General features: G+C 42.5%; 2 protein-coding genes across 2 annotated transcripts; both read right to left on the bottom strand.

Moving 5' to 3' along the window:
* Nucleotides 1-15,509: 15,509 nt before the first annotated feature.
* On the bottom strand, nt 15,510-16,542 carry LOC124662734 (23 kDa jasmonate-induced protein-like). The gene is made up of 2 exons (XM_047200536.1): nt 16,035-16,542; nt 15,510-15,943 (listed from the first exon to the last, which is right to left on the bottom strand). The coding sequence occupies exons 1-2, from the start codon at nt 16,485-16,487 to the stop codon at nt 15,737-15,739; spliced, it is 660 nt and encodes a 219-aa protein (XP_047056492.1). The 5' UTR covers nt 16,488-16,542; the 3' UTR covers nt 15,510-15,736.
* A 7,239-nt stretch (nt 16,543-23,781) lies between these two features.
* LOC124668142 (23 kDa jasmonate-induced protein-like) lies at nt 23,782-24,737 on the bottom strand. The gene is made up of 2 exons (XM_047205332.1): nt 24,580-24,737; nt 23,782-24,494 (listed from the first exon to the last, which is right to left on the bottom strand). The coding sequence occupies exons 1-2, from the start codon at nt 24,723-24,725 to the stop codon at nt 24,005-24,007; spliced, it is 636 nt and encodes a 211-aa protein (XP_047061288.1). The 5' UTR covers nt 24,726-24,737; the 3' UTR covers nt 23,782-24,004.
* Between the last annotated feature and the right edge of the window lie 558 nt (nt 24,738-25,295).

Genomic DNA, 25,295 nt, shown 5'->3' on the forward strand with positions numbered 1-25,295 from the left:
ATGGTTATATGCATCTTAATAATATTAAGTTTCCCCTCTTTATGTTGAGAATCTTGAAGTTACTCGTGTTTTATCCTCTTATGCTTGTCACTTTGTTCTTCATGAATTCATTTGTGTACAAGATTCCTTTGCATAGGAAGCATGTTAGACTTAAATGTGGTTTGAATTTGCCTCTTGATACTCTCTTTTGCTCCAAATACTATTTCTTGCAAGAGCATCATTAAAACTGCTGAGCCCATCTTAATGGCTATAAAGAAAGAACTTCTTGGGAGATAACCCATGTGTTATTTTGCTACAGTACTTTGTTTTATATTTGTGTCTTGGAAGTTGTTTACTACTGTAGCAACCTCTTCTTATCTTAGTTTTGTGTCTTGTTGTGCCAAGTGAAGCCTCTAATCGAAGGTTGATACTAGATTTGGATTTCTGCGCAGAAACAGATTTCTATCTGTCACGAATCTGGGCTGTTTTCTCTGTAGGTAACTCAGAAAAATATGCCAATTTACGTGCGTGTTCCTCAGATATGTACGCAACTTTCATTAGTTTTGAGTTTTCCGATTTGAGCAACGGAAGTATTTATTGAAAATTCGTCTTTACGGACTGTTCTGTTTTGACAAATTCTGCCTTTTATTTCGCATTGCTTCTTTCGCTGTGTTGGGTGGATTTCTTTGTTCCATTACCTTCCAGTAGCTTTGAGCAATGTCCAGAAGTGTTAAGAATGATTGTGTCACCTCTGAGCATGTGAGTTTTTGATTATGTACTAACCCCTCTAATGAAGTTTATGAGAAGTTTGGTGTGAAGGAAGTTTTCAAGGGTCAAGAGAGGAGGATGATATACTATGATCAAGAAGAGTGAAAAGCCCAAGCTTGGGAATGCCCCGGTGGTTCATCCCTGCACATTTCAAGAAGACTCAAGCGTCTAAGCTTGGGGATGCCCAAGGCATCCCCTTCTTCATCGACAAATTATCAGGTTCCTTCTCTTGAAACTATATTTTTATTCAGTCACATCTTATGTACTTTACTTGGAGCGTCTGTATGTTTCTTGTTTTTGTTTTTGTTTGAATAAATGCTTGTGTGGGAGAGAGACACGCTCCGCTGGTTCATAGGAACACAGGTGTTCTTAGCCTTTAATTTTCATGGCGAAGGTTGAAACTGCTTCGTTAATTGTTATATGGTTGGAAACGGGAAATGCTACATGTGGTAATTGGTATAATGTCTTGAATAATTTGATACTTGGCAATTGTTGTGCTCATATAGATCATGTTTAAGTTCTTGCATCATGTACCTTGTACCCATTAGTGAAGAACTACATAGAGCTTGTTAAAATTTGGTTTGCATGATTAGTTTCTCTAGAGTCTAGATATTTTCTGGTTAAGGTGTTTGAACAACAAGGAGACGATGTAAAGTCTTATAATGTTTCCAATATGTTCATATGTGAGTCTTGCTGCACCGTTTCATACTTGAGTTTGCTTCAAACAACCTTGCTAACCTAGCCTTGTATTGAGAGGAATTCTTCTCGTGCATCCAAATCCTTGAGCCAATAACCATGCCATTTGTGTCCACCATACCTACTACTACATGGTATTTCTCCGCCATTCCAAAGTACATTACTTGAGTGCTACCTTTAAAATTTCTATTCTTTACCTTTGCAATATATAGCTCATGGGATAAAATAGCTTAAAAACTATCGTGGTGAAGAATATGTACTTATGTGTCTTATTTCTTAGTAAGTTGTTTGTTGAGCGGTAACCATGTTTTTCGGGGACGCCATCAACTCTTTTACCTTTGTTGAATATCATGTGAGTTGCTATGCATGTTCGTCTTGTCTGAAGTAAGGGCGGTTTTCACAATCAAATGGTTTGAGTATGCATATTGTTAGAGAAGAACATTGGGCTGCTAACTAAAGCCATGATTCATGGTGGAAGTTTCAGTGTGGACAGCTAATCCTCAATCTCTTATGAGAATAATACCTATTGTTGAATGCTTATGCATTAAAGAGGAGTCCATTATCTGTTGTCTATGTTGTCCCGGTATGGATGTCTAAGTTGAGAATAATCAAAAGCGAGAAATCCAGTGCGAGCTTTCTCCTTAGACCTTTGTACAGGCGGCATAGAGGTACCCCTTTGTGACACTTGGTTGAAACATATGCTATGCAATGATAATCCGTGTTAACCCAAGCTAATTAGGACAAGGTGCGAGCACAATTAGTATACTATGCATGAGGCTTGCAACTTATAAGATGTCTTATACATAACACATATGCTTTATTACTACCGTTGACAAAATTGTTTCTTGTTTTCAAAATAAAAAGCTCTAACACAAATATAGTAATCAATGCTTCCCTCTGTGAAGGGCCTATCTTCTACTTTATTGTTGAGTCAGTTTACCTATTCTTTCTATCTTAGAAGCAAACACTTGTATCAACTGTGTGCATTGATTCTTACATGTTTACTTATTGCATTTGTTATATTGCTTTATGTTGACAACTATCCATGAGATATACATGTTACAAGTTGAAAGCAATTGCTGAAACTTTATCTTCCTTTGTGTTGCTTCAATACCTTTACTTCGAATTTATTGCTTTATGAGTAACTCTTATGCAAGTCTTATTGATGCTTGTCTTGAAAGTATTATTCATGAAAAGTCTTTGCTATATGATTCATTAGTTTACTCATTATCTTCATCATTGCCTCGAATCGCTGCATTCATCTCATATGCTTTACAATAGTATTGATCAAGATTATGATAGCATGTCACTTAAGAAATTATCTTTGTTTATCGTTTACTTGCTCGGGACGAGCAGAAACTAAGCTTGGGGATGCTGATACGTCTCCGACGTATCGATAATTTCTTATGTTCCATGTCACATTATTGATGATATCTACATGTTTTGTTCACACTTTATATCGTTTTGATGCGTTTTCCGGAACTAACCTATTGACGAGATGCCGAAAGGCCAGTTGCTGTTTTCTGCTGTTTTTGGTTTCAGAAATCCTAGTAAGGAAATATTTTCGGAATCGGACGAAATCAACACCGAAAGTCTTAGAATTCCGGGAAGCTTCCGGAACACCGAAGGAGAGTCGGAGGCGGGCAGCAGGGGGCCCACACCATAAGGCGGCGCGGGTGGCCCCCTGGCCACGCCAGCCTATGGTGTGGGGGCCCCAGCCGCCTCCTTGCGCCGCCTCTTCGCCTATAAGATGCCTCGTGACCTAAATCTTCGATACCGATTGACGAAACTCCAGAAAACTACTGTAACGCCGCCGCCATCGCGAAACTCCAATTCGGGGGACAGAAGTCTCTGTTCCGGCACCCTGCCGGGACGGGGAAGTGCCCCCGGAGCCATCTCCACCGCCGTCTTCACCGCCATCTTCACCGCCATCGCTGTCTCCATGATGAGGAGGGAGTAATCCACCCCCGAGGCTGAGGGCTCTGCTGTAGCTATGTGGTTCATCTCTCTCCCATGTACCTCAATACAATGATCTCATCAGCTGCCTTACATGATTGAGATTCATATGAGTTTTGTATCACTATTCATCTATGTGCTACTCTAGTGATGTTATTAAAGTACTCCATTCCTCCTGCATTATGTAATGTGGACAGTGTGTGCATCATGTAGTACTTGGCGTAGTTTATGATTGTGATCTCTTGTAGATTATGAAGTTAACTATTACTATGATGGTATTGATGTGATCTATTCCTCCTTTCATAGTGTGATGGTAGAAGTGCGCATGCTATGTTAGTACTTGGTTTGGATGTGTTGATCTATCTTGCACTCTAAGGTTATTTAAATATGAACATTGAATTGTGGAGCTTGTTAACTCCGGCATTGAGGGTTCGTGTAATCCTACGCAATGTGTTCATCATCCAACAAGAGAGTGTAGAGTCTAGCATCTATCTATTTATTCCGTTATGTGATCAATGTTGAGAGTGTCCACTAGTGAAAGTATGATCCCTAGGCCTTGTTCCTAAATATCGCTATCGCTGCTTGTTTACTTGTTTCTATCGCGTTACTACTGCTTGCGTTACTACTGCTTGTTTCTCGTCTCGGGCAAAGCACTTTTCAGGTGCCGTTGCTACTCGCTTATTTACACCACCTGTATTTTACTATCTCTTCGTCGAACTAGTACACCTATTAGGTGTGTTGGGGACACAAGAGACTTCTTGCTTTGTGGTTGCGGGGTTGCTTGAGAGGGATATCTTTGACCTCTTCCTCCCTGAGATCGATAAACCTTGGGTGATCCACTTAAGGGAAATTTGCTGCTGTTCTACAAACCTCTGCTCTTGGAGGCCCCACACTGTCTACAAGAATAGAAGCTCCCGTAGACATCAGAACCTTAATTCCGCGGTCTGAAATATGTCATTAATATTGTCACACACAATATAGCTTCAAAGTTCTGACACTATCGGAACTACACCAAGTTCTCAAAGAATCTCTTGACTTAACATCCTCAGTCATTGTCAAAACAATGACATACTCTGCCTTCATTTGTAGAATCCAGTCACAATATTTAGAATTCATCTAAATCTAGCATAGACAACTTCTAGCTCATTGTGCTACCTTCTAAAACAACACTTAGCCTAATTTGAGATTGAAATTTTATATGTGACAAAACCAATATCGGTGCAACATCATACAGCGATTTGTTTGTCATTTCTCCATATAAAAACTATATATATATCCTTGGTTCTTCTAAAGTACTCAAGGATATTCTTACTGTCGTTCAATGATCATCACATGAATCATTCTAGTACATGCTCATAACACTTTAGAGCACAGGACATCTGATTGTGTACATATTATTCGTAATCTATAATCACTCATGTGTTTTTACTCGTTGAGTGTCAGATACACTCAAGTCTTGTTAAACCTTCACATGACAAGAACATTTTCTTAATATTTCTATATTGAACTACTTCAATATCCATTGTATGTACTTTAACTTAAACTTATTTTGTGTTTCAATCTATCTTCATAGATCTTGACACTAAATATGTTTCAGTCCATATCCTTTCATTGAAGTTAATTCTCAATGAAACCTTTTAATCAAGTATATAATTACATCATTTATAACCAACTATATGTCATCTACATAAAGTATTATAAATATGTTTCAGCGCTCCCACTTAATTTCTTACAAATGCAAGCCTCTTCATCGTCTCTGATGAAATCAAAAACTCTTTTTCTATTTCATCCGGTGAAGATTCCAACTCCGCGATACCCACTTCATCCAATTGAAGTTCGTATACCTATCTAATATTCTATGGACTAGCATAACTCTTGGTTGTATCTTGTATACACATTTAATACACAATTTTGTTAAGTAATGTATTTTTCTATCCTACTATCATATCTCATAAAAGAAATATGTATCGATTACTAGAATAACCCACATAGACTATAAGCATTGCTACGGAAGATTTAATCTTATCGTAGTCAACTTTTTGATCTTTGTCGTAAACAACTTTTTGACAAGTCAAGCTTCTTCAAGGATATTTTATCCAAGTCCATCAATTTTTTAGATCCATTCACTTTCAAAAAGTATTCATCTATCTTGGATTTCATGGCGTATAGCCATTTTAACGGAGTCAGGGCCCATCATAACTTCTTTGTTTTGTAGTTGGTTTATCATTGTTCAAAATTAATCCTTTGTCCACAAATCATTTATTTGATCACAAAGTAAACCATACCTACAAGGTTCAATAGGTAATTCGATCTTCATGGCTAAAACACTTTGTAGTCATGGGAGCCATGATCGTTGTGGCCGCTTCCGGAACCATTTCCGATGCTGCGCTACTCTGATCATTTTTCTCAGGTTCATAAACCTTATCAAGTTCTATTGTTCTTCCACTCAAATACTTCGCTAGAAAACAATTTCTTGGAAATAAGCAAGTAACATTAACAAACACTTTTGTCTTTTTACTTCATAGTGGAAAGAATTCCCAATCAATTCTTTGGGATAACCAACAAAGACATTCATCCGATTTTGGTTGTAAACTCTTAGACCAAAATTTAAAGAAAGAACTATTAGGGTTTATACCCATGCCATAACTCGTATGGTGTCATTTCAACGGATCATGATGATTCTCTATTTAGTGTAAAAGCGGTAGTCACTAAGCATAATCCACAAAAATATAATGACATCATTTTATTTTTATCTCATCATTAACCCAACAAGGTTTGGATATATTTCTCGGATACTATATCATCACTATGATACTCCAAAAAATGTGAGTTGTAGAACAATTTCATAACTCTCTTAGATGTTCGCTAAAACTCGTAATTCAAATATTTTTCCCAATGATCCAATCATAGATATTTGACTTTTCTATTACGATGATTTCCACTTAATTCTGAAATTTATTTGAATCCATTCAAATGTTTCAAACTTCTTCCTTATCGAATATATCCACATATATATACTCAATTCATTGTTGGAAGTTTTCATGAAGTAGAAGAATCTCCCGCACACAACTATGCCTAGTGAACCACATATATCATCATGTATGTTTTCACTAAGTTAGTTGCCCATTCAAATCTTGGTCTATGAACAGTATTTTAGTCATTTTCTTTAGAAAAGATTTGCAAGCGCCAAACGATTCAAAAATCAAATGACTCCAAAAATCCATTTGCATGGAGTTCGTTCATGCGTTCCTTTCTAACATGACCTAAATGGCGGTTCCACAAATAAGTGGAATGCAAATCATTTGCCTTATGACATTTTAGCGTCAGTATTATGTGTGTGTGTGTTTCACCATTAAGATTTATAATAACTTATCCATCGTACATGGAGTAATGTCATAATTTGAACAACTCATTGTTTTCATTTGACCAGAGCAAAATAACAATTATTAAGTTCTTTATTATAAATGCTAAGGGCTAGGTAGAATACCAACGACAAACATGATAACACTGTATTATGTTCCAGACGTGCATTATTACCATATTCCTACTTAGGCCATCGTATTCTTGTATTGCGTTGTATTGTATGACATCTCATACCAACCAACCTGGTACAAATACCCAAGAATTTCATTATGTGACCAAACAAGGAATACATCCATAACATGTATATCATTTATATACACACGAGCTAGACTTTCTAGTCTTTTCTTTCTTTCTGCCAATAATCTTTTGTAGTTTCTCTTTTAGCTTTCCTCATTATTCAGAAAAACACTTCAACATCAATAACTTCTAGATTTGTTGGTCAAATACCAATAACCTTGAGAATCTTACTTTGAAGTTTATCATCATATGACAAGTGTTCCGGATTTCACTATTAGTAACCTTTTAATATGATGAAAAATTTTACTCATAATTTTATCCATCATATCATGACGAATTTTCGAGACCATGTCTGTACATGCTAGGCTCGTAAAGTATAACCTCAGTATTCGCATGTGCAAATCTGGCTTGCACCCATTATATGCACACGTAGAATCTATAACACCCGATCATCACGTGATGCTTCGAAACTACGAGTCTTAGCAACGGTGCATACTAAGGACGATCACTTCATGGATATGCGAATATCGTTACTGCCCCAATAGTTGGAGGATTGGGACGTCTGGCGTCTTCAACCTTCATACATTCCCATAAAATTTATGAGTTTATGTAGTCTCACCAAATTATATTCTAACATCTTGCAACAAGGTCTTAGATATCACATATATCTCATACCTCGCTTATTTCTGAAAACCAAATTTTCATCTCCTTACTTTTCAAACAGATTTGAACTTCAAGTTTCACGGAGACAAGATGACTTTAGGTACTAATTGAAACCATAGCTCTTTGAATCAACAACGTGAGGTTTACTAAAAGTTTGCAATAGGACTTAATCATTTCTTGATTCTTTAACAATACGGTACCAGGCCGTAAAGTTTCTTGTCAGATTTAACAGTATTTTTATCTCAATTATAAGACTAGCGCATGGTAGATAACGGATGCCAATTCTACAAATTAATTCAAAATACTACTTAGACTATGTTTATGATAATTAGTTCATGTTTTAATCTAATTACTAATGAACTCCCACTTAATACAACATTCCTCATAGTTGTTAGGTGGTACACAATCCACATCCACTACACCAAAACCGATCATCACGTGGATGATGTAGCTTCAATGGTGAACATCAACATGTTGATCATATCATCCATATGACTCGTGTTCAACCTTTCGGTTTCCATTGTCCCGAGGCTATGTCTGTACATGCTAGGCTCGTCAAGCAAACCCAAGTATTCCGCGTGTGCAACATGGCTTACACCCGTTGTATGTAATCGTTGAGTCTATCACATCCGATCATCACGAGATGCTTCGAAACGACGAACTATATCAACGGTGCATACGAGGGGAGAACACTTTATTATCTTGATATTAATGTGAAGGATCATCTTATAATGCTACCGTCGCGTTCTAAGCAAAATAAGATGCATAAAGGATTAAAATCAAATGCAATTAATATGTGATATGATATGGCCCTTTAGTCTTTGCGCCTTCTATCTTCATCTCCAAAGCACGGACATGATCTCCATCATCAACGGGCATGATCTCCATCATCGTCGATGTAGCGTCAAGGTCCATGGCGCCGTCTTCATGGTTGTTCACCTCATGTAGCAACTATTACAACTACTTTGAAATACTACTCAACATGAAATTTAAAGACAACCATAAGGCTCCTGCCGGTTGCCACAATACAATAATGATCATCTCATACATATTCATCATCACATCATGGCCATATCACATCACCAAACCCCGCAAAAACAAGTTAGACGTCTCTAATTTGGTTTGCATATTTTACGTGGTTTAGGGTTTTCGAGTAAGATCTAATCTACCTACGAACATGAACCACAACGGTGATACTAGTGTTGTCAATAGAAGAGTAAATTGAATCTTCACTATAGTAGGAGAGACAGACACCCGCAAAGCCACTTATGCAATACAAGTTGCATGTCGAGCATGGAGCATATCTCATGAACGCGGTCATGTAAAGTTAGCCCGAGCCGCTTCATCCCACTATGCCACGAAGATGCAAATTACTCAAACTAAAGACAACAAAGCATCAACACCCACAAACAATTGTGTTCTACTCGTGCAACCAATCTATGCATAGACACGGCTCTGATACCACTGAAGGGATTCGTAGCATAGAAAACAAAAAATTTCCTACCGCGAGAACGCAATCCAAGCCAAGATGCAATCTAGAAGACGGTAGCAACGAGGGGATGAACGAGACTAACCCTTGAAGATTTCCAAAGCCTACGAGATTAGATCCCGTTGTTGCAGAAGATGATAACTTGCCGCTTTCAAAAGCGCGTAGAAGATCTTGACGGTGCCACAATCGGGCAGCACCTCCATACTCGGTCACACGTTCGGTGTTGATGACGACGTCCTTCTCCCCGTTCCAGCGGGCAGCGGAAGTAGTAGATCCTCCTTGGAATCCCGGCAGCACGACGGCGTGGTGGCGGTGTCGATGGAGAACTCCGGCAGGGCTTCGCCTATGCGCTGCAGGAGTATTATGTGGAAGAGGGGCGCTAGGGTTTGGGGAGAGAGAGAGGGGTAGGGCGCCGGTCATGGGGGCCCTAGGTGGTGCGGCCAAGAGTGGGCTGCCCCCTCCCTCTCCTCCTCATTATATAGGTGGAAATCCCCAAGAGATGTAGTCCAAGTCTTCGAATAAGACTCCAACAACAAAACCTCCCATAGGTGGGAAACCTACTCAAGGGGGGAGTCCTACCCAAGGTGGGACTCCCACCTTTCCTTTAGGTGGGGTGGTCAGCCACCTATGGTGGAGTCCACCTGGGACTCCACCCCTTAGGGTTTGGCCGGCCATGCAAGGTGGAGTCCCTCCGGGACTCCACTTTCCATGGCGATTTCTTTCGGACTTTTCTAGAACCTTCTAGAACCTGCCATAAATGCACCGGATCATTTCCAAACTTGGAATATGACTTCCTATATATGAATCTTATTCTCCGAACCATTCCGGACCTCCTCGTGATGTCCTGGATCCCATCCGAGATTCCGAACAAAACTTCGAACTCCATTCCATATTCCATATCTACTTAAACGACATCAAACCTTAAGTGTGTCACCCTACGGTTCGCGAACTACGCATACATGGTTGAGACTTCTCTCTGACCAATAACCAATAGCGGGATCTGGAGATCCATAATGGCTCCCACATATTCAACGATGACTTTAGTGATCGACTGAACCATTTACATATGATACCGATTCCCTTTGTCACGCGATATTTTACTTGTCCGAGGTTTGATCATCGGTAACTCTATACCTTGTTCAACCTCGTCTCCTGACAGGTACTCTTTACTCGTACCGTGATATGTGGTCTCTTATGAACCATTCATATGATTGCAAGCTAATTAGACGACATTCCACCGAGAGGGCCCAGAGTATATCTATCCGTCATCGGGATGGACAAATCCCACTGTTGATCCACGCCTCAACTCATACTTTCCGGATACTTAATCCCACCTTTATAACCACCCATTTACGCAGTAGCGTTTGATGTAATCAAAGTACCCTTCCGGTATAAGTGATTTACATGATCTCATGGTCGAAAGGACTAGGTAACTATGTATCGAAAGCTTATAGCAAATAACTTAATGACGTGATCTTATGCTACGATTAATTGGGTGTGTCCATTACATCATTCAAATAATGACATAACCTTGTTATTAATAACATCCAATGTTCATGATCATGAAACTATGATCATCTATTAATCAACAAGCTAGTTATACAAGAGGCTTACTAGGGACTCCTTGTTGTTTACATAACACACATGTATCAATGTTTTGGTTAATACAATTATAGCATGGTATGTAAACATTATCATAAACACAAAGATATATTATAATAACCATTTATTATTGCCTCTTGGGCATATCTCCAACACACACACGGTTGACAACGATTTTACCCATGCTTGGACCCCCCGATAATGAGTAAAAGTCACACTACTGCCTTCTCCATTATATCATGAACATAGAGAATTACAATATGTGGGAGGAAGAACTTGATAGGGTTTATAAAATCATCCTGGGGAGGCTATGGTGGACAATCTAGGGCCTAAGTACTCCAAATCTGTTTCGTACATGTAGATGGAGGTTGCTCATGTTGGTCTTGAATGACTTGTCCTTTCTGCGAGCCTAGGGTCTTCTTTATGTAGGAAGTCGGAGGAGGTTCCTTGCCTTACCCTCCAGGTCTTCTAGATTTCCTTCCTCGTAGAGTCCACGCGCCGTACACCAAGTAGGACTTGATATCAGCGGGCAGGATAGGGGTAGCCGTTCCTATACAGTAGTTATACGGGCTGGTCCCATATATCCTCGACACGGCGACAAGAGTCCATGCAAATTATCAGCTTTGTTCCGAATATGTAGTTTAATATGGAACTCCCCAATAGAAGTATAGCCAACATATACATGGAATACGTTCTCACGCGGAGTAATATGCTCCCATATCTGCCACACTAAGGGCACGTAATACAGTTGAAGTCAATCCCACCTGATAGGCGGTGAAGGAGACTTGCCGAGAAATCGCGCCCATTTCTAAAATATCTAAAAGCCAACTTATAATCCCTAAAATAATCAGCAATGTGCAAATGTTTAGCCAAGTCACCAAGATGCTATTTAAAAACATGTCATTCATTGGAAAATTATTGGACATCTTGAAAACTTAGCCTTCTTAGAAGACTTATGACTCTTTTTTGGAGGATGAAGCTTTTGATTTACAACAGTTGCTTTAAGTTCATAACAAGAAATTAGCCTAGCCTCATCAAAGCTCACCTCCGGCACCTCCCCAACTAAATGAGAAAGGAGTTGACAATCAACTGTGGCATGCAACTCCTCCTCATCTAGATAGGAGTTTTAAACATTGCCCGAAACTTTAGGAATAACCGATAGCCGGTAAAACTCCATATGTTTCAAAGCATTAGTCGAAATAGAAATTTATTTCTCATTACTACCCAAACTAATGCCAACATTTGATAACTTTGAATTAGAAGTCAGGGTTGAAAATGAAAGAAAGGATTTTGTAGATGAAATTATACCCGCACTATTAAGAATTTTCGTCGCTTTATGACGCATCGCTTTGGAGAAGGAGTCCGTGTCCATCGCAGTCGCACCATCCTCAGGCATCCCGTGTCTAACACTCTGCGCCTCCGCCTAACCGGTGTCCTCACCGATGTAGCCTGCATAACAGGCGAAGGAATCCGAAGCATGGGATGGTGACGAGGAAGAACCCCACGCTCTACTGCCTAAGGTCAATGAAGGAATGGCACCGTTCAATGAGGCAGAATTGACATCATTGCTGCCAGTCACCTCCTTCGCGCCATCTTCCAGCTCAACCTGAACTCGGGCCACGTGTGGAGACTAAGCTAGTAGCCGACTCGGGCCAGCCAGGCCTAACCAAGCGCTGGACTTCGTGCCCTGTGTGTGGCCGCTGCGTCCCGGCCTCTGGCCCGCTAGAGCCGAGCCCAGCATGACGCTGCCCTCTTACTCCCCGCCTGGGAGGTGAGTACCCGAGTGCTACCTGGCGCAGCAGCTCCCTTCATGGGCCGCCCTGGCCCATCCCGCAATGAGGGCGGAAAGGATAACATTTCCTATGAAACTTCTCAATTTATGCACCTGCACCAGCAGAACAAGGTCCTTTGGATAGCAAATAGAGGGGCATGATTCCGTCGGGAGATGGAGTGTACGAACATTTGTACAAAGACTCCCATTGAGTCTCCGAATTCAATGAGTTGAATGAAACTAATATGGATCTTTTCCCAATCTGAGACGCTCTCTTGTCCTGCTCTGTACCAGGAAAATTTGGCCCGATCTCTCTGTCATGATCCAATCGAGCTTCCTCACTCTCTTACTAATTCCTCGATCTCATCTGTTCAAGTTTCAACGGCGGGCTGGACTCTACAGCGGCACATGAACCGGAAAACTGCAGCAACTAAGGTTCTATCCTTTATCCATGGATTAAGTTTGTGTTTTCAACAAAATTTTCACCACTTTTTGTTCTATATTAGCTCGAATCAGCCGCTGGGAGATAGGCATACCAATCATATTCCAAAGTTCCAATCACCTCGAAAGGCACGTTCTTGTTGATTTGGGATTTGAGTGTGAGCAACAAATTTCCAATCACCTAGCTCGCATCTCTCGTACAGACAGAAGAGGACAGAGGAAGGAGGCGACATGGTTGGGGAGGGGCTGTTCGTGCAATTGAACTACTCTGTGAGGTCCGACTTGTAAAATATATCAGCAACACCACTCGTGACTAGATACTATCCCTCTATTTCCAATCCAATGGCTGATGTTCTACTGGTGCAGCAGGTTCATAGATTGAGGCGTTTCATAGGATACATTCTCGGGTGGCAAGGTGCACCCCAACATGTTGGGTCTGCACCGCGCGTCTTTGATTGGCCTTCTCATGCGCTCGGGGCTAGGCTGTGCCGGATCGCCAGACGACAAAGCCGGAGGATCACAGTCGACCAGCTTGGTATGCTGTGTTCATATGCTGTTTCTCCAATGTTTGCAAGATAACGACTAGCAGCTCCTTTGAAGAAACTCGCTAAGGAGAAAACGACACAAGACCCTACGAGGTTGCTTTGAGGCAGTCCTTGGAAGGTGAACTCCCCTTCATAGCTGCCACCAACTTTGGGTTAAAAGGAATGACCGCAACCTCGACACATGTTGTCCTTCCAGACCCCCCAAAAGCACCACCCGAGCTCGACTATCCTTGGTACCATCCGCAAAACCCGATGGGGGTTCCGAGGTATCCATCACGTCCTCGGAATCCTTCCTCCTCACATCCACATCAGTGTCATCATGCTTACAAACGAACGGAACAAAGTTTGGCTCAGGAACATAAACAACAGGCTCAAGGCAAAAGAAAAATTAATACCCTCTAACCTTGACAACTGCATCCTTGTTAGTAAAAGGACATATATCATATTTCTTTTTCATACGTATCAAGACAAAATCAAGTCACTTAGTATGGGACGGGGGGAGTATAAGAAAGGAAAAAAAATGGGGGCCATATGAGGTGGTGTGGCTAGGGTATATTAAGTCTATTCTATAAATATTATTTCCTAGTAAAGTTGAAATGCAGAAATTCTTTTTTTTTCTGAACAAAGGGACGGGTCTGGAAGACCCGAGAAGACTGCATTAAATAAAACGTGGCAGGTATATATTACAAGAAGGCCCCTTAAACAACACTCGCACTAAGAACCTATTATTTGAAGAAAGGGCCCTCGAAATTACAAAAAGCACCCTGGAACAAAAAGATTTAACGCAATCGGGTCCCTGGGTACCTCCGCCACCAATCGTCGGCGACCTCAAGGCGTCGCCGCCGAGGTCTAAGAGCAGTGCGCTTGGAAACTCCGCTCCGACGATGAACCAAAGCTGCAGGCCACCACGATACCACCGGGGACAAACCACTTGATGGCGTCGCAGCGTCAAGCTCCCGCAACCGATTCGAGAAGAGGCCTCCATGCTGGAGGTTGAAGACGGAACGCCCTTCCAGCCGAAGATCACGTCGCCAAGCTTGGGCGCCATGTGTTCCGCACAAGGAAAGCTGCCAGCAGTAGCAGCAAAGCACCTCTAGGGCAAGATGCCGCTGGAAAACGTCGGAGTCCTCTTTTGGTAACCACCGCGGCGACCAGAACAGAGGGAGACCGGCATATCCAGCCGCATCCCAGGCTTATTCTGAAGAGGATCAGAGAAGAGACGCCCGCCATCAACAGCCCCAACCTCCAGAGCACGATGGCCAGCAGCCCCCACCTCCACCACCGCTGACGGCGGCCTGAGCGCCCAGCCGGTGGAACTCCCCAAGGCATGAAGCCAGACAACACTAAGGCACAAAGAAACCTAGACTACAACCTATCTACTGCTATACACGGGGGAGGGACCCTCGCGCAGACTCAACGCCGGCCTCCGCCGGAGAAGAGGAGGAGAGGGGCCTGCCGGCCCGGAGCGGATAAGGCCAGGAAGAGGAGAGGTGGGAGACGGACTCTGAGAGGATAAGAGTAGTTCCGTTTGTTGTTAATCAAGAAAATTCTTAATGTTGTCAAAAGCAGCCAACACGGAAGAAACTCAAATATATGTATCATCCAAACTTGAAGTCATCAAGCAATAAATACATGGGAGTGGTGTTTTGAAACATGGGCACATATTCTCTCTTCATTTTGAAATGTATGTTAAACATATTTTGAAATTTTAAAAATTGAAACAAAAAATTCGTACATACTATCACAAAGTCGTTTCAGGAAAAAAAAATCAACTTGCCATGTGGGGTGTGTAAAAAAGAATAAATTTAGTGCTGATAATAAGGTTGTTAGCAAGATAATTTTCTCTTTTCTGCATAGACCATAAAAAATATTATTTTATTCATGAAACTTCACGAACTCACATATATTATGGAAATGTATAAGTAAAAATTTTGTGAACTTTTTTTGACACTTCCAAATATAGTTTTTTGGTAGAGGAAGTATATGCAGACATGCAGAGTTAAGCCCCGCAACCCAAAGCGGCGAAGAACAGCCCAGAACTGAATTGAATTTCGGATACATACACGATCTTATACATATAGGAGTAGCTAGGAGCCACCATTTATTTATAGATGGACACATAGATAGTAGGAGCGACGACAAACCAGTACGTAGGAGGTGGGGCGATCGACTAGGATCCGCGCAACTTATTTAGCCATCAAAATACAACATTATAAGTAGACGTATTTAGGTTCTGGCGTATGGATCCGGCAAGGGCTCAAACTGGTGCTGCAGAACCGCGATGCATTCCGCAGTCCAGTAGCCACCCATGCTGATCGTTGAAGCGCACTTGTGGTTGTCGTTTGAACGAGTGATTAATTTTGCCCTTAGCAGATTGTTTCTGACGTTAGTCCACCCGGCGAACCCGTTTGCGTCGCGGATTTCGGTATAGGCCTGGCATGCACATATATATACACATCATGGTTACACATATTGACATATAACGTAGCAATATACGGTAAAAAGAATATCTGAAGAAACTTACGGAGTTATTTTGACTGCCCTGCAGCGGGATGGCCCAGGACACCAGGAACTCGCGAGGTCGGCCGTCGACGTTCCGGCCACGGAAGACCCTGGCGGCTTGGAGTTCATTTGGGTTGGAGGGAGACCTTACATGGAGGAAGGCGATCCACTGGCCGTTCTGGAAGTCGCGAGGGGGCTGGCGGCCGTAGATGCGGCCAGACCAATCTCGACCATCCCCCAGCGTCACCCTGTCGCCGGTGGCGTTGTATACCAGGACGATGCTGGTCTTGCCGTTGCCGTACATGCCCTTGAGATCCCACGCGTAGGCGAGGGCGTCCAGGTTCTTGTCCTCCGCGTGGATCAGCCTCATGGCTTCTCGCGCGCAGTCTACCTGGTCGATTGTATCCTTGTGGTCGTACCGCCCCATTGCTCTCACGGTTTCCGCCGTGATGGCCAACCCAAATGTATTACTCATTTTCTTCTCTTTCGGTTCTAGCCTATTCTAGCTGCTCTCCCTTCAGATCATATATATAGGCTAGCAAGCCCAGCAACCTCTACACATACACACACACATACACTTATTCCTTCCAGGTTTTCGAATATATAAAAAAATTCAGTTGTTTATTTTCAAATTTCTAAAATAATCAGGCTCCATGTAAGGTTCTAAAGCGGATTTCCCTAGCATCCCGCCTTCAAACTACTTTTGTATAAATACTCGAGCCTTTCGTACCCATAAGGTACACACAATTTTCAAGATTTATCTCTAACCAATCACTACGGGAAAAAATGGCATTGCCGTGCGACAATTCATTGCCATGCGCCGTCGCAAGGCAAAAACATCTTTGCCGTGCGCAGCAAGCAGCACGCACGGCAAAGAAACTTCGCACGGCAAGTTCAGACTATTTGATATAAACGATATCATTTGAGAGAGGTTTTCAGTACAAATCCAACAATATTAAGTTTGTAGAATATAATCAAGATATTGTTGCTCCAAGGTTTGATCAAACACAAATCTTGGAAAGAGTACGTGTATTATTTATTGTAAAAAGGGAATTGCTATTATCGGGATAAGTATTTGACAACAGCTGTATCATTATATATTGTATGTGGCATTAATTGGACGTTATTAGGTATGTATTGAAAAGTACTTGTTTGTGGATATAATTTTCTGTCCTAAATATACCACATTATATATTCTGAAATGGAGGAACCCTTCAATACATTCGGAAAAGTATATATAATGATAGAGTACTCTACTGAAAAGGGAGGAGGCGTTTTTGGCTCATAGAAGCATTTGCACTCATTATGCAAAATAAACAAAAAACAATTTTAAAAATATTAAAAAATTCTGGCATAAAATTTATAGTGTACATTGTGAAATTTTGTATTCGTACACAAGTGTTCGTGAAAAAATAACATTTTATGTGGTATGTACAAAAAAGACAAAAAAATATCCTGTACGTAGTCGTGTTGTAGCATCAAAATTTGTCTTTTTTAGAGGAGACACATAAAAAATAATTTTTTTTCTAGAAACTTGTGTACCAACATAAAATATCTAGATGTACATGCCAAATTTTATTTCGGAATTTTTTAACACTTCAAAATATATTTTCACATAACGAGTTCATATGCTCCTATGAGCCACAATGGATTTCCCACTGAAAAGTGATTTTCTATACATCTTAGCTATGGGCGCGTTTGGTAGACTGCATTCGAATCATGGCTCACTACGTCAGTGGGAAGAAATCCCCATCTCGTTTCAGATGAGCACCGGTGCAAAAAATGTTTTCGTTTGTTAGCCTTGTTCACACTCAAATCCCATTTCGTTTGGTTGCTCTGTATTATCCTGCAGATCTAAGCAAATACAACTTACATATGTTTAGATCTCAGCAAATACAACTTACATATGTTTGGTTGCTCTGTATTAGCGAGTCTCGTATCTACTAATCCTTTAATAACCTCTACTTTAGCAGCTAACAAAGCCAAATCAGCCCCAAACTACACATCAACTCCACAACTTTGACATGTGACGAGGCCGGCGAGGGCGAGGCCGAGCATGGCAGCCACTGGCCGGTGCGGGAGGGCGAGGACGTGGACGGGCGCGAGGCTGACGAGGGGCCGACGAGGGCGCGACCGAGCGCGAGGGGGTGTCTTGCTCGAGGCGGTGCAGGTGCTCGCCAACCTCGACCTGTTCGCCAAAAAGGCCTACATCTCGTTGATGCGGGCAGCCAGGCGCGCCCAGCACGACCACGGGCGCGGCCAGGCGAGGCCGGCGCGAGGCGCGCGCGGCCGGGGCGTGCGCGGTCGGGGGCGGCCGTGGACGGGCGACGCGCGCAGCTGGGGCCGGCCGTTGGCGGGCAGCGCGGGGCCGAGTGCTGCCGTGGGCGGGCCGCGCGGGGGCGCGCGCGGCGGGGGCGGCTGACGCAGGGGGCGAACAAGCACAGCCGGGGGCGGCAACGGCAGCGCGGCGAAGCTCCTCCGTGGCGTGTCTGTCGCGGAGTCTGTCGAGGAGTTGTTCTCGTTGAGCCATGAAGATGATTAATGAGAGAGATTAAAGAGGCTCGTGGAAACACACGTTACCAGCTTTTGCATCGCAGGACCAAAAATTACATTAGTGGAGTCAAGGATTCGTCTCGCCAGGACTGGCCCTGAAGAAACTGTCAAACTGTTGGCGTTCCTTGAAGGCATGTCTCAGGGATGCCATAAGATCCATGCCATGCAAGAAAGCAAATGCGCGCACGTAACTAAATGACCTATTTTTCTTCTCCACTCGTGCAAAAAAGGGGATACAGGCTACCGCTAGCCCTATAGCTATTCGGCAGTGTGTTCTGAAATGGAGGTAGCATGTAATTTACCGGTGCAGGTAACAAGAGGAGTACGCATTCATTTGAGGATCCCTGACAACACTTTCGGTCCCCCAATATAGGCTGTCATATTTCTCATAATTTGGGTGTCGGCGCCTATAGTGGGCTTGTTGGTGGGAGATTTAGCAAGAAGAGGAGGACCAAGCCATCGGTCCATGCAGGGATTTGGGTACACCTCAGAAAAATCTCTCGGAGCTATATTCTCAAACAATATTTAGATTTCAATCACGGTAATGTCTGAACATTTCAAACAGAACTTTTAGAGAAGTAGCAAGTGAAAGTTCCGGGGCAGATGAGTTGGTGCGGGAGGTTACATCAGAGGAGAAATACAGTAGGGTTTATGTTCACCTAGTCAACCAGTCAAAATTGCAACGCACTGGGATTTTTTTACATTGTAAAGTCATTTACTAGAGGGGGCTGAAATTCCGGTTAGCAGCCGCTAACCATGGTGTTTCACTCAGTAAACAAATGCCCATCCTTGTACTTTTTAGTTTCATGAATAATCTAATATCAATTTGATTTATGCGTATTCACATGTTACCTTCTTCATACCTATGTGATAGGTCCCTAATGGCTGTAATGACACCGGGCAAATGGTGGCATGACATGAAGGTTGCAACGCTGGTACTAGATCAATGGTCCTCCCGTGGGGCCACACAATAAAGTACATCTAGTAAGATATTGAAACTTGTATCTATGACACTGACATCACATGATCAATCAGTGAATGCCTACCTAGCTCTCAATGCCTTGATCAAGTAAATCTGCACCTCTATCTCAATAGCTTAATCACGTCGAGCCCAATTTTCCAGATGAAAATGGCTCCAAGAAGCAATTAATGGAGTACATAAGAGGTAATTTATTTACATCTAGGATTTCTTTTCAGATTTTTCTGAAATACGAAATATCATTTTCAAATTTCTAAAAAAATCAGGCTCCATATAGCCTTGGGTTCGTACGGATAAGACACACAAGATTACCAAGATTTGTCTTTAACCAAAGATTACTTCAAATATATATGGTCTGTTTGATAAAAACGGTATCATTTTAGAGAGTTTTGTAGTACAAATCTAACAATATTAATTTTGTACAATATAATTGAGATATTGTTGCTCAGTTTTTTGATCAAACATAAACCTTGGAAAGCGTGTGCACTTTGTTCATGGAAACAGAGGGATTAGCTTCTACACTGGTAGAAAACTGCTTATAGGTGACAATTTATCCGTGTCGGGGCAACTCAAATCCACGCCACTAGTTATAGCGGTGGCATGTCCACTTTTCGTACGCCGCCAGCATTTGGCTGCCTGTGATGTGGTCAATTTTCCGACACGCCACAGGTAAGTGGCGTGCAGGTTTTTAGAGACGCCCCTAACTAGTGGCGTGTAAACTTGGGCACACTACTACCCAGTGGTGTGTCGGTTATTCTCAACGCCACCACTACTTCTCAGACGGGCCCACTCGTGGGTCCCACAAACTAGTGGCTTGGCATTTATTTGCACGCCACTAGTTAGTTGCATGTGATGATTGGTACACACCACTAGCGTTCATACCACACCATAAAACCATGTGGCATGCCACAACCCCTTCTTCTTCCTTCTCACATTCTTTATCTGTTGTGCCTCTTCAAGTTTTAGCTTATTTCTCCTCACTCCTCCACACTCTCACAACTTCCACTCCTCCACACTCTCATACCTTCCACTCCTTCACACTCCCCTCTCTCTCCCACCGAATAGACCACGTACACCCCTCTCGCTCGATCAATGTCTCGGTTTTCTTCTCGCACGTGCTTTGAGGCATTTTAAAACTAATTATTGTGAGAGATTGATACTAATGCATGTGTGTGTGATCACAATCGTTGACATAGATAATATGGGGCCGATGGGCCCCGACGATATTAATTGTGCGTTCTGCTCCTGAATCATTTCACGCATGTGTTTCTTTTTTTTAGGGAAATTAACTAGTTGCCAATGTACTGATGAAATGTTGGTTCACTTCCATTTTCGTCAAATTCTGGTACTCAATATGTCCTAATTTTAGCAAAGGTCATGTCAAAAATTTCTGTGACGTCGTTGTGGTTCTAGTTCACTATTTATTATAACTTGTAGGCATTTGTAGCGCTTTCTCATGGATCCGGATATTGGGAAGAAGGTGTCAAATTTTTTTAGGCATGCAATCGGTGATATGCTTCGAGATGGTGATGATGATATATCTTGTCCGTGTTCTAAATGCAAAGATCAGATTTTGTACGACCCTTTCCATGGCAATGTGAAGTCGTACATGCTCCGATATGGCTTCATGGAAGGCTATAGGCATGATGATAATGGTGCTGCCGACGAAGTGTTGCATGATCATGAAGAGGGGGCAAACAATAATGACAAAGAGCCACATGAAGGAGGGAACCAAGAGGCACTAAAATTGGATCTGGATGATGAAGAGTCCGGACAAGAACGAGAGGTGTACACACATGACCCCGTTGACATCGTAGTTGATAGCAATGCTACAAGACCCTCATGTTCAAAACCTTCTTTGGAAGCCCACGATGAACCATAGAGTTGCGTCTATACAGATAGCCAAGTTGGCACAATTGCATGTAGACTCAAAATCTCCATTGTATGATAGTTGCCATCCCAAGCACACCCACTTGATCCTGACACTCAACCTTCTAGACATCAAGGAAAAATACAAATGTACACAAGTATCGATGCACAACTTGATTATGTACACAAAGTATTTCTAGAGGGGAACTTTCTGCCTCATAGTATCTAGGAGGCCAAGAAGGTCGTTTGCCCTCTTGATTTGCTGCACATAAAAACCACGCTTGCATCAAAGATTGCATCATTTATCGGAACGAGGATAAGGATGAAACAGAGAGTCCGGTGGGCAAGGAACCCCAATACAAGCATGGATCACGAAAGCTCCTCGAAAGATTATATGGTACTTTCCAATCATTTCCCATCTGCAATGCTATTTCACAGATCCGAAAGAAGAAGAGCTCATGCATTGGCATTCGGATAGATTGCATGCAAATGCAGATGATGACATGCTCAGACACCCTTGCAAATGGTAGCCAGTGGAAATCTCTCGACTGTGAATACCCATAATTCTCATCTGATCTGAGGCATCTTAGGTTGGATGTGCGTACGGGCGATTGAATCTGTTTGGCAACCAGAGCATGACACACATGACCTGGCCTGTGTTTGTATGGATGTACAACCTACCCACTTGGTTGTGCATGAAGCGAAAGTACATACACATGATCATGCTAATTCAAGGACCGACACAATCAGGGAATGATATTAACTTGTATCTCCAGCTACAGAAGGAGTAACTAGACATATTATGGGTTGATGAAGGGGTCAATGCATGGGATGAAAACGTACTAAATTATTTCCCTGTGAGATCTACATTGATCACGACGATGCAAGACTATCTTGGTTACAGGTATATCTCTGGTGAGGTTTGCGATGACACATTGGATATGTTAACTACATGGATGATACAACTTATCACTATCTACCGAAAGAGGGCTCTTGTAAAACCGTTTTCATGGGGAATCGAAGGTGGATTGACAAGAATGATGCGTGGAGAACTCGTACAAACCTGTCCAACGGTAAAATGAGACCTGAGGCAAGCAACGTAAGAGGAACGAAGCTCGGATCTTCAACTTGTTGTATAACTAAAAAGAAAGACCTAAGCTGAGAAACAAGTGGAAGGAGCCTGAGTCACTAGTAAAAGTATGGAAATGGAAATCTGTTTTTTTGGGGCTTGCCGTACTAGAATGTTCTCGATACACATCATAATCTTGATGTCATGCATATTACGAAGAATGTCTGCGAGAGTTTTCTTGCCCGTCGTTTAACATGCAAGAGAAGACAAAAGATGGGCCACATGATAGAAATGACTTGAAAAACTGAGGTATCAGGAAAGAGCTTCAGGGGGCTCCTGATTTGTTAGAGGACACAAATGACATGCGAGTCAAAAGAGTAAAGAAGAACAAAGATTATTAACTCCCCCACCCCCTCTTGCTTCACACTTAGTAATAAAGAGATCGATCAAATTTTCCACTGGATTAGAAATGGCAAAGTTAGTTCCAGTTACTTAGGGAAGATAGGCAAATATCTAGACAAGAAAAAACAAAAAACAAAGGTTCAGCGGGATGAAGTCTCATAAATATCACGTTATGATGATAGAAAAACTTACGGTCGCTCTTAGAGGGTTAATGGACCACCACCTCCATGACACACTTATTGGCCTATGTATCTTTTTTGACGTTAGCTCTCAAAAGTTGATTAGTTCCCGACGGCTCCCAAGGCTACCCGAAGAGATCATTGTCTTACTATGTGAACTTGAGATCTACTTCCTACCCACATTCTTTGATGTTATGGTGCATCTGTTGGTCCATATTGTCCCCGAGATCAATGAATTGGGGCCGACATTCATGCACAACATGGTGCCGTTTGAAAGGATGAATGAGGTCATCAAGGGATCCGTTCGTAACAGGGCCCAACCTGATGGAAGCATCGTTCAAGGCTTTCTGACATAGGATGGCATCTCGTTCGGCGTAAATTACTTAGGCATCAAACAATGAATTGGGTTGCCCGTTAATAAGCACACATGCATGCTAGGGGGAGTGGGTCACTCGACTTTGAAAAAGGATCTGAACGTGTACTATGATACACGAACACGACGAACCGACTTTGTCCGAGCACACAGCTAGTAGTGTTACAACACCTACAAGTAGTCGATCCAAGTGTGAAGACGCACAAAATCATATTAAGATAAAGTTAGAAATCACGAAAGGAGGCAAGGAAAGAGGAACAAATCAGTAGAGGGCACAACAACAATTGTTGAACTGGTTCAAAGAGCAAATTCATAAAAGATTCATGGATCGAAAGGGGTCTTGACATATATTATATTATTCATTATTCAAGCATGCAAGAGCAAGCTAGGATGGGCTGGGAAATTAAGATGGAACAACATTACATCGATGAAGCAAATAAATAAACATACTCGATCACTCCGTATATAAATAAATGTTTGAGGTTTATATAAATCTAGATACATCTAGATTTAAATAAATCTCAGACGTCTATTGTAGACGGAGGTAGTACACATAGGTAGTCTAGATTCATGGACCAAAAGGGGTCTCGACATATGCGATGAACAAGGAGGAACTGGGTGCCCCAATGCTGGCATGCACGGAACTTCTCCCGTTGTCTTTGGCATCCCAAGTATAAGCGGCGTTGCTGACTCGGCGATACAGATCATCCCAGCGCGACGAGAATGAGCCAACATTGCCCACCTCACAGTAGGCCTTGTTACGATAGAAAGCTCCCCAGGGGGAGCTCCAACCCAGCATGAAGTCACGCTCGCGGCCGTCCTTATCTTTGCCACGGTAGACTATGCCTGCCATGGATCCTGACGACACGCCGGACCTCTTCACGTGGAGGAAGGACGCCCACTGGCCATTGCCGATCTCGGTAGGGTATGGTGTTTGCCCGATGTAGCCAAACCAGTCTACGGTGTCTACGAACCGCAGGGTGTCGCCGGTTTGGTTGTAGATCAGGCACAAGGTCGTCACTCCATTGCCATACCAAGCTTTCAGATCGCGGACGTACCTGCAGATAGATGAATGAATATAGGGACGTACTGTAATCATAAACACATATACATACATCTAATACGACACGCACGCATACGCACTTTGTAGCCTTGTCGCTCTTGCCGTCCTCGTTACTTAGACGCGATGCCTCTCGTGCCAGGTCTTCCCGCTTCTTCTCTTTACCAACATACCTAGTCATCGTATCCAACTTGAAAATGTCCACTTCCTCACCAAAGCAGTTTGCCATCTCTCTCTTCCTCTCTGCCAATTGCGAGCCATTTCTGGATGCCTGCATGACTATATATAGTGATTGGCCACAGAGGCAGCCAGGATTCATACAACTATTGCGTACGTCTTCTCGTCTAGAACGAAACACAACATACTATCAATACATGGGATCTTATCAGTTGGTGTACGCAACTATTTTATTGCAAACTTTCCGTTGTAAAGATGAACAAGGACTCATTCCTTCGCAAACAAAAAAGGATTACATAAGGTGCTTACGCATGGCTAACTTATCCTATTGCAAAACCATTATCCAAATGGTTGCATAAATCCCGTGCGCACATCTCCAAACGGTCGCATATGAATGCAGAAGCTCCCGGGCTTCCACGCTGAAATACATATATGATAATTAACCATGTAGACTGCCGCCAAATAATTGAAAAGTAGATTCACTACGGGAGAATTGCCGTACGCCGACGGCCAGGCGATGTGCCGACGGCCAAATGTCGGGGCCGTCGGCACAGTAGCCTCCGGAGCGCGGCGACGAGGATGACCGTCGGCGTTAAATTGGCCGTCGGTAGACAGCTGGAGG

The sequence above is a fragment of the Lolium rigidum genome, chromosome 6 (genome assembly GCF_022539505.1).
Source record: "Lolium rigidum isolate FL_2022 chromosome 6, APGP_CSIRO_Lrig_0.1, whole genome shotgun sequence".
Classification (NCBI taxonomy): domain Eukaryota; kingdom Viridiplantae; phylum Streptophyta; class Magnoliopsida; order Poales; family Poaceae; genus Lolium; species Lolium rigidum.

Bases quoted from the DNA above. Each gene is read 5' to 3' on its own strand.
- LOC124668142 (XM_047205332.1), bottom strand. From the start codon at position 24,725: ATGGCAAACTGCTTTGGTGAGGAAGTGGACATTTTCAAGTTGGATACG. The intron at 24,495-24,579 runs GTGCGTATGCGT...ATCTATCTGCAG, and splicing joins AAGAGCGACAAGGCTACAAA to GTACGTCCGCGATCTGAAAG.
- LOC124662734 (XM_047200536.1), bottom strand. From the start codon at position 16,487: ATGAGTAATACATTTGGGTTGGCCATCACGGCGGAAACCGTGAGAGCA. The intron at 15,944-16,034 runs GTAAGTTTCTTC...TGTGCATGCCAG, and splicing joins AGGGCAGTCAAAATAACTCC to GCCTATACCGAAATCCGCGA.